This window comes from Salvia splendens, chromosome 3 (genome assembly GCF_004379255.2).
Source record: "Salvia splendens isolate huo1 chromosome 3, SspV2, whole genome shotgun sequence".
In the NCBI taxonomy this organism is placed as follows: Eukaryota; Viridiplantae; Streptophyta; class Magnoliopsida; order Lamiales; family Lamiaceae; genus Salvia; species Salvia splendens.
Window position 1 is genome coordinate 34,212,182 of NC_056034.1, and position 9,301 is coordinate 34,221,482.

The following is a 9,301-nucleotide window of genomic DNA, read 5'->3' on the forward strand; positions in this document are numbered from 1 at the left end:
TAGGTACCAAAAATGTAATTTTTAGGGACCAAATAGGCTATAAAAATATTTTACGGAATATTAGTATATTTTTCAACAAGATCAGGGACTATTATTGTAGTTCAGTCTAAAATATCAACCCAATCATAAATATTTCTACTCAAAATATTAATTTATAAACCGACAAGGTGCTCTCTTGCCGCCTTTATTGGAGGCGGCATATACTTAATTAATTGAAATTCTACTCATTCACCCTCACTGCGTGTATCTCTGCGTGAGTTTCTAAGTATATAAGTGAGTAATTTGTCCAATATCTTCCTCTGTCACTCTATACAAGCAACAAACTTCCATACAAAAAAAAAATAGCAAGCATGAATTATGAAGGCAATACCTCCCTCAATTTAAGCTTATCATCGAGGAGGAGCGGGCTGAAAATCTGCCTCTGGACCCGGCTTGCTTCGCCGCCGCTCAGCCCGGCGGATCAGCGCGTGTTTTCGTGCAACTACTGCCGGAGGAAATTCTACAGCTCTCAGGCGCTCGGCGGCCACCAAAATGCTCACAAACTGGAGAGGACCCTCGCGAAGAAGAGCAGGGAGCTTAGCATGCCGGATTCGGGCTCAACCCATCGGGCTGGCTCGGGCTATGGCAATATTGGCTGGATTAATGAAGGGGTTGATCATCATCAAGAAGAACTCTGCCATCTTGATTTGTCTTTGAGGCTTTGATGAGTTTTGCTATCTTTTAATTAGATGTTGATTTCTGGGATTTGGAAGGCTTCATCTTTAATTATTTGTATGGTTTAATTAGATTTTATTATCCATGCCGTGAAAATTGTGCTTACTTTTAAATCTTTGTTTTTTCATATCAAAAAACGACTAATTAATGGTTATTTTAGCTTTTTTAGGAGAGGGGGATAAATAGTTGATATGCTGATGCTCAACGTTAATTTATCATACTTTGTAGGGTAGTTTGTAGTATTTGTGCGTGCATAAATTTAATTTGGTTAATGTCAAATGAAAAATGGGATTTAAGGACCGTGATGTAACAAATTTTAGTTAATGGATTTGTTAAGAAACAGATCGATGAAATATAATTCTAAGTTAATAACTGTGGCAATTAGAAAAGGGATTTAAGAACCGTGATGTTTCTTTATATTGATTGAAGATTGTAGGGTTCAAATCAAAAGGGGGTTGTTGAAACTTTAAGTAATTATGTACATTAAACGATAACTGAAGTAAGGCTTTTGGAATTTCTTCTTCTAGAGGCCATTGGCTTTACATATATCTTTAGAAATCAATCACCTCTTCATGAGATGTCATTGGTTGTGGCGCCCTTGAAGTCATCTTTTAAGGTGTCGTTCAATTGGCATAACTAATTAGCATCTGATATTCTATCTAAAATTAAGTTGTGAGATTATTTTAATAAGTGAAGATAGTTATGACTAATTATCACATGATTATCTATCTAAAATAAACTTGTGAGGTTCAATCTCATGAACCAAACATATACAATTATAGTACATATTTACTCATGAGATATAATCTTCTAAATTGAATAGTCTAAAAAACTATTAATAGTCTAGAGTTTAAAACAATGGAAACACACCACAAGATAAGTTTCTGTCAAGTTCTTTATATCTGTTCTACATGCATAAAATTTGTGCATTAATTTAGTAATTTGTTTGCTCTAAGTTCTCGAAACTATATTAAAATCTCTAGTGCTTAGTAGGTTTGAGGTGCTTCTACATACTAGGAGCTTGTTGATTTATTATTTGGGACAATACATCAATTGAAGAGAACTAATCAAGTGGAACTAGTCTGGCGGAAAGAGAATTTTTCGCGACTCTATTTACAATTTGGTGTGTTGTACTGTTTTCATTGTAATTTTCGTTTACATTAGTATAATAATTTTAGATTTGTAGTAGTTTAGATACTGATACACACAATTGAGATTTTTCTCGTATTTCTAACATTTGATTTTTCTTTGTTTTGGACTCATTGTATGAACTGATTATGATGGTCTATATATATATATATATGGTTAAAAAACTGAGATAAGTATAATACAATCCAAAAGATGAACGGAGAAAAATTATAACAAACTGAACTAGTAAAGAAACAACAAAACTGTAAAAGAGAATACGCCAAGTCGAGGAGTCCTATTTCCGCAAGACGAGATACGCCCCAGTAGCACTCTCGGGTTGGTGTGTTGTCTCCAAAGATAAAACGGCTATGTCTTGTTAGTTGCAGCACCGCAGACAGAACAAGCTCTGACGAACTGGATGAAGGCGGGGACAGATCTCGACATAAAACTATGCAGAGAGAGCTATGCAATGCTATGAGTGCAGAGATACTTGGTGTGTTTGAAATGCATGTAGTGACTACCTATTTATAGGCCTAGTCCACTGCATTGGGAGCTGCTGGAGTCAACAATCATTATGTTTGTCATGATGGTTTAACTGTAACCGCCGAGGGTTACAAACCATTACGGGAGCTGGACTCTGATCCTGGACGAGGCGTATCTACACGCCTCACGTCTGGGTTCGATCACGACGTGGACATCATCAAGTTCCAGTCACGTTTGTTTTGTTGTGTCACGTGTGGTCTAAAAAGATTGGGTTGGGCTAGGATAAAGCCCAAGCGTCAAGCCCAAAGAACAACCCAAAGACCAATTGTTAATATCCAAGTTCAAAGCACACAGCATGCGGGAATCAGTTTAGTCAAACTAACTTTTTCCATTTTTGTGACTAACTTTAATCCATTATATCTCACTCGTCGGGAATCGGTTTATAGGAAATAAAAATAACAATATCATCTACATCGTATGTAGATCGATCATATATCATTTAATTTCATAAATTAAATGTTCCGTCACATCAACGACGTGGTCAAAACCCTTTGACCGGTCACGATTCCAACAATATAAAATGTAATTTTAGATTTTTTTTATTTACATAAATTAAAATAGTTATTTCCTTATTCATAGTAAGTTTTAAATTGGGCAATATCAATGTTGGATCTAAAATGGCCCCAAAAATTGACAATTTGAAAATGCACACCCAACCTTGTAAATAGAAAAAACAACAGTAGTATTCCTTAACAAGTACTCCCTCCGCTTCGCCATAGTTGAGGCGGAACTTTTAGGCACGGAGTCTAAGAAAGGGATATTTTGTGGATTAAGTGGATCGATAATAAAGTAGATGAAGTAGTTGGACTTTCTAAATTTGAATTTCAATTTTGATTTGAACCTTTTATTTAAACTAGAAAAAAAATTGTGCGTCCAAATTTCATTTCATAAATTATTTATTCATTTGTTAATTATCCACATATTAAAAAATAATTCTGAGTTTAAGAGAGAGAGCCTACCATACATAGACTTGAGTAGAATGAAAAGTCTTTTTTTATTAACTCAAATGTTGGCCGCTGTAACATTTCAAAATTCAAGAAAGGAACTTTACAAAAAAATTTCAAAACATTCTGGCGCTAACATTTCAATTAACTAAAAGTGGCAAATAAGTCCTCCCATGCCTTTAAACATTAAAAATCTCAACCACCAAATGGAGTAAATGCTCTCTTTAACAGCTGAAGTGTCTTGAATGCTCATAATGGGGCATCAGGAGTACTCCTCAGAATTCAAGAACCAAGTGGTTCAATTCATCATCGGAAGGTGCGTGGGCAGTGTACCTCCTCGTGGCACACTTAAGGCGGCACAGCTCAAATTCAAAATCTCCCGGCAAACCTGTACAAGGTGGTGGAATGCTGCAAAGAAACAACAACAAAGAGGAGAATCAATGCAATTGGTAAGTATAAAAAAAGTGAGGCCTTACCCCAAAAAGTTGCATCTGGATGTTGAGGTACTCAAGAGTATGCATTTCTCAAAAAGGTGCAACCTCTTAAGTGTGGCAGCCGGTTTAGGTTGTTCAAAAGCAACTGTTTGGAGGTGGGTTAAGGCTGGCCTAATTAGGCCACACACATCAGCCATTAAGCCCAACCTAACAGCTGCAAACAAGTTGTTGCGACTGAGATTCACAGTTGAATCTTTAGAACTAGATAGAATCTTGAACAAGATCAGGTTCAGGAACATGTACAACACCATACATATTGATGAAAAGTGGTTCTACATGACTAAAGGAGCTCAAAGATTCTATCTTGCTCCAGGAGAGCAAGAACCTCATAGAACATGTAAAAATAAGCAGTTCATACCAAAAATAATGTTCATGTATGCAGTTTGTAGGCCATTGTTTGGTATTAATGGTGAAGTCTTGTTTGATGGAAAAATTGGAATTTTTCCTTTTACCAAACAAGTTCCAGCCAAAAGGTCAAGTAAAAACAGAAAGGCAGACACTCTGGAGACAAAACCCATAGAGAGTATCACACAAGATGTGACGAGGGATTGCTTGATCAATAAGGTAATGTTTGCATCTCTTTAATGCAATTTATTTATGCACATCAGCCATTACATACGAGTGTACCTACCTTCTCATGATACACTGTTAATGAATTTGTAATGTTGTGCAAATGATGATTTTATGCATGGCACATTGTTGGGAACAGATATTGCCTGCCATCATAGCCAAGTGGCCAGATGGGGCAACTAAAGTTCTCAAGATACAACAAGACAACGCAAGACCACACATCAAAGACAATGATCGAGCTTTCAAAGAAACTGCACAACAAAGTGGTTTCTCAATATCACTTGTGCAACAACCACCTAACTCACCTGACACTAATGTCAATGATTTGGGTTGGTTCAGAGCAATACAATCACTGCAAACTCAGACTGTATGCAATAATGTGGATGATTTAGTTAATGCAGTTGAGAAATCATTCAATGAATTACAGCCACAGACTTTGGACAATGTTTTCCTAAGTATTCAAGGCTTTTTTATGGAAATTATGAAAGTTCAGGGTCATAACAGCTACAAGCAGCCCCACATAGGGAAAGCACATTTAAGGAGGACAAATCAACTTCCAATAAATCTAGAAGTTTCAGTGGAGCTGGCTATGCAAGCAATTGCTTATCTGAGGGACCAAGGGAACAACCAGGGATTGGAGATGATTTCCCAAGCCTTAGGATTATGAAGGTATACAAGAAGCTTTTGTGTTTTTTGGATAGGCTGCCTATGTGCATGAATGATGCATTTAGTGAATATACATGAATGCACATATCATACTAGTGTTTTATGTTTTGAATAGGCTGTCAATATGCAATAATGATGCGTTTTGTGTTTTTAAAAGGTTGTAACTGTGCAACAATGATGCATTTTGTGTTTTTAAAAGATTGTAAATGTGCAACAATGATGCATTTTACGTTAAGGTTGTAAATTCAGCAACTATGACATTCAAAATTCACTAAATCACCAACCAAATTCACAACATCACCATCACCAACCAAATTCACAACATCACCAACATCATCACAGATATATAAACCAAAGACATTCCATTCAATTACATATCACGGATCACACATATATAACCAACGATCACATATCAATACACCAATGACAATCCATTATGAGAAAGTAAGCATATAGAAAGATCTCACCCATATCACGGATCCAAGCAATTTTCACCGAATAGTGTCTTCACCTCCCTTTCCGCCTCAGCCTTGTTTCTCTCCCATGACACCTTGTCAGAATCGGTGATGACATATCTCCTTACAAACTCTCATCCGACATTACTAGGCTGTCGGACACCTCAAAGGTGGAGTCGTCTTCACCAAAGAGTGTTTTCACCTCTCTTTCTGCCTCATCCTTGTTTCTCTCCCATGATACCTTGTCAGAATCGGTGATGCCATATCTCCTTAGAAATTCTTCATCCGCCATTACTGGGTTGTCGGACACCTCAAAGATGGCATCGCCTTCACCACCAGCAAGACTTCCGGTCGGGGAGGCGCTGCCTTCACCGCCAGTTACGCCTCCAGTCGGGGAGGTGCCACCTTCGCTGCCAGTTACGCATCCGGTCGGGGAGGAGCCACCTTCACTGCCAGTTACGCCTCCGGTCAGGGGAGAGGCGCCTACGCTTCCAGCGGGTTCACCTATGTGGGACCGGCAGATGTACGACCATAGATGGTGGATTAACCCTTCATCATCTCGGGCTGATTGTCGAGATCTACGGCGGAAATTGCTCAAAATACGACCTTTACCCTGGGAACTTGCCGAAATACGACCTCTTCCCCGGGAAGCGGCCGAAATACGCCCTCTACCGCGCGAGCCTGCTGTAACACGGATGAGGCGAGGGTTAATCCAGCCATCGCCATCGGCGAGGGGGTTGCGTGGTTGTCTCTGGTTGTTGGCGATGTGCGAGCGGTCCATTGTTTGGGGTCGGCGAAATGAGAGAAGAGGAGGGCGGCGGATGTTGGGCGGCGGCGGATTTCACATCTAGGGTTGCAAGTTGAAGAAGAGAGAAGTGAGAGGATTTTGTGTAGAGAGATAAGAAGAATGTGGCTAATGAGAAGAAGGGTTGGAGCGATTTTTTTTCATTCTTTAATTAACTTAATTAAGTGTAATAAGGGCTGTTAATAAATATAACTAAATCGCCATTAAATATGCTAATTATTTCCTTATTTGGAAACGACTTAATTATAAAGAAACTTCTCGAAATGGTAAAATGACTCAACTATGAACAAACGGAGGGAGTAGTAATTTATTACTTATAGAAAGTGAAATTGATAAGAAAACGAAATTCTCCTCCCCGATCTTTCGTTTAACACTAACATGTTATCCGATTTTCCACAAATTAAATTAAACTTAATATACAAAATTGGAGTTTCTATCTTAGGTTCATCAATTATAATAGATACTAATATAAAGTCTCGAGCTCCGTATTTTTAATGACAATATAAATTATTGTTGATTAATTACTTTCCTGATATCGGATAATGATGCTACATAGGAAATGAATATTCTTCAACAAATTTGTTAAGATTTCCACTGAAGAAACATAGTAAGTGATTAAGAATATATTGAATTTTATATTTCAAGACGCCAACAAATTATTTTACTTATTTTTTCCATTGGGTCCGGAGACATTAGTTATTGATTTTCAATTATGTAAGCTATATTTGGATGCTGCAAAATCACTGCAAGTATTCATTTTAGGCAAGTCATGGCCACTTCAGTCTTGAGATAATGTCTCACTTTTTCTTCTTTTTTATTGATAAATTAATCAAAATTCAAAGGTCGCTTTAGGGTGACTAATTGTGTGGGTTGAGTCATTATCGGGTCAACCTCATAACGACCCAATCCAATGAGAGTTAAGCCGAACCCGACCTGTTAATGACACGATATAATATGGGTTGACACGACACGATAACGACCTGAACATGATACTACACGATTAAAACCTAATATTACATAATATGATTTTTAAACATGATTTACACAATAAAATCTGTTTTACACAATTTAAGCTTGATTTGCAAGAAAACCAAGAATTAAAGTAAAGAATAATTTTTTAAAATAATAATATTCCTATCATACCCGCGTCCAACCCTAACCTAAGCCGAAATTATCGGGTTTTTATCGATCAACCCGATAAGGACACAAGCTCTATAAGGTTTGATCTAAACTTATTAATTTCGTGTGAATTCATGTCGGATTTCGTGTCATCTCAAAAATTGTCAGCCCTAATTGCGTCACAAGGTTTGAACGCAAGACCTATGGTTACTTATCCACTCACATGATGGAGTAGTCATTTATCTGAAAGGTAGTATTGTATTTTAGCTATAAGTTATAAAATTGTTTTTAAGACTATTTTTAATGTATTCTTCAAGAATAAGTACAATGAACATTTTTAATGTTCGCACAAGATTGATTACTTATTAGTAGTACTAAATTTTAACAACAAAGCTGAGTACCGAGTTTTGTCAACGATGGGGAAATATTATACTCCTTCCATCCTAAAAGAATATATACTTTGGATTTGCACATATTTAATACAAAATGTATAAAGTAAGAGAGAGGCAGATAGAAAAGTAATTAAAGTATTGATAGTGGAGAATATCCTACCTCATCAGTAAGAAAAGAGTTTCCAAAATTTAAAAAGTGCATATTTTTTTTTGGACGGAATAAGTAGTGAAAATTGATCTTTTCCAATGAAATTGTTGGAAAGAAATCAAATTACAAGGGAACAAATAGAGGAAATATGAGATTGATATTGTGATTAATACTTTCCATGTAATAGGCAATTAGGAATTAGGGTAAATCTTTACCTTAATTATGTATAGACTACATCCTATATAAAGGACTGTAAATCATGGAATTAAACAAGTTGAATAAGAAAAAAGGCCTTTCAACATGGCATTAGAGCAAAGGCTCAGAAACAAGTTCATCGCAGCCTAAATATACATCTCTCGACCTAAGGCAGAATTAAGCCATGGCCGACGACGACAAACCCAAAATCTCAGACGACAACAAGCTGAGGGTCAGCAAGAATGAACAGTTGCCGTAAAGCTCAACGAATCAAACTATTCGATATGGGCACGGCTAATGAAGATCCAGATTAGGAGTAGAAGTGTACTCCGCCACATCAACGGCAATCCGCCACCACCGGAACCAGGGGCGGCAGACTACACGGAGTAGGAGGAGACTGATCTAATCGTCTTCTTGTGGATCCTAGACAACATCGAGACCGACATCGTCATCGATTTTTCTCATCACCAAACGGCAGAGGCGTTGTGGAAAATCCTAGTCGTAACGTTCGAAAGCACATCCGACCCATTCTTACTCTTCGACCTGGAGGAAAAGGCAGAGAATGTCAAGCAAGGAAAACAAACCCTGGAGACTTATTGGCGACACTTACATGGGACGTGGATAGACGTAGACCGGTGCCAAGAACAGCCGGTCACATGTTGTGACAAGAGAGTCAGCCAATTCCGGAAATATATCGAAACCCGTCGGTTATTCAAGTTCCTAACCGGACTCAACCCGAGTTACGATCAGATGAAGCGGGAAGTGCTCAAGGAAAAACCATGGCCCTCAGCCGAGGTCGCATACGGCTGGATAAAGAGAGAGACCGCCCGGCTTAAAATCATGCCGGCAATCTCCTCTGAATCAGTCGGCGCAACCAACGACAACACATCATCGGGTGGTATCGGACTTGGATTCACGGCTCGAAATCAGCAGCGGGGTGGACCACCACCGCATCGGACCAGCACACCGAACCCCTCGAATTGCCGACCATTTAAACCGGACAAATCCAAACTGTGGTGCTCACATTGTGGGAAGCACAAACACACCAAAGAAACATGCTTCCTTCTCGTCGGCTTGGTGATTGGAGTAACAGAGAATGGGGAAGGGTTGTTCCCGGTGACCGGAGCA

General features: G+C 38.3%; 2 protein-coding genes across 2 annotated transcripts; both read left to right on the forward strand.

Moving 5' to 3' along the window:
• The first annotated feature begins 350 nt into the window (after positions 1-350).
• LOC121796901 (zinc finger protein 2-like) lies at positions 351-704 on the forward strand. The gene has a single exon (XM_042195669.1). It carries the CDS (start codon positions 351-353, stop codon positions 702-704), a length of 354 nt encoding a protein of 117 aa, XP_042051603.1.
• Positions 705-3,583: 2,879 nt separating this feature from the next.
• On the forward strand, positions 3,584-5,060 carry LOC121796902. The gene is made up of 2 exons (XM_042195670.1): positions 3,584-4,387; positions 4,533-5,060. The coding sequence occupies exons 1-2, from the start codon at positions 3,584-3,586 to the stop codon at positions 5,058-5,060; spliced, it is 1,332 nt and encodes a 443-aa protein (XP_042051604.1).
• Positions 5,061-9,301: the final 4,241 nt, after the last annotated feature.

Excerpts from the sequence above, each read along its gene's own strand:
- LOC121796901 (XM_042195669.1), top strand. The coding sequence starts at position 351 with ATGAATTATGAAGGCAATACCTCCCTCAATTTAAGCTTATCATCGAGG.
- LOC121796902 (XM_042195670.1), top strand. The coding sequence starts at position 3,584 with ATGGGGCATCAGGAGTACTCCTCAGAATTCAAGAACCAAGTGGTTCAA. Across the intron at positions 4,388-4,532 it reads GGGATTGCTTGATCAATAAG|ATATTGCCTGCCATCATAGC; the intron begins GTAATGTTTGCA and ends TGTTGGGAACAG.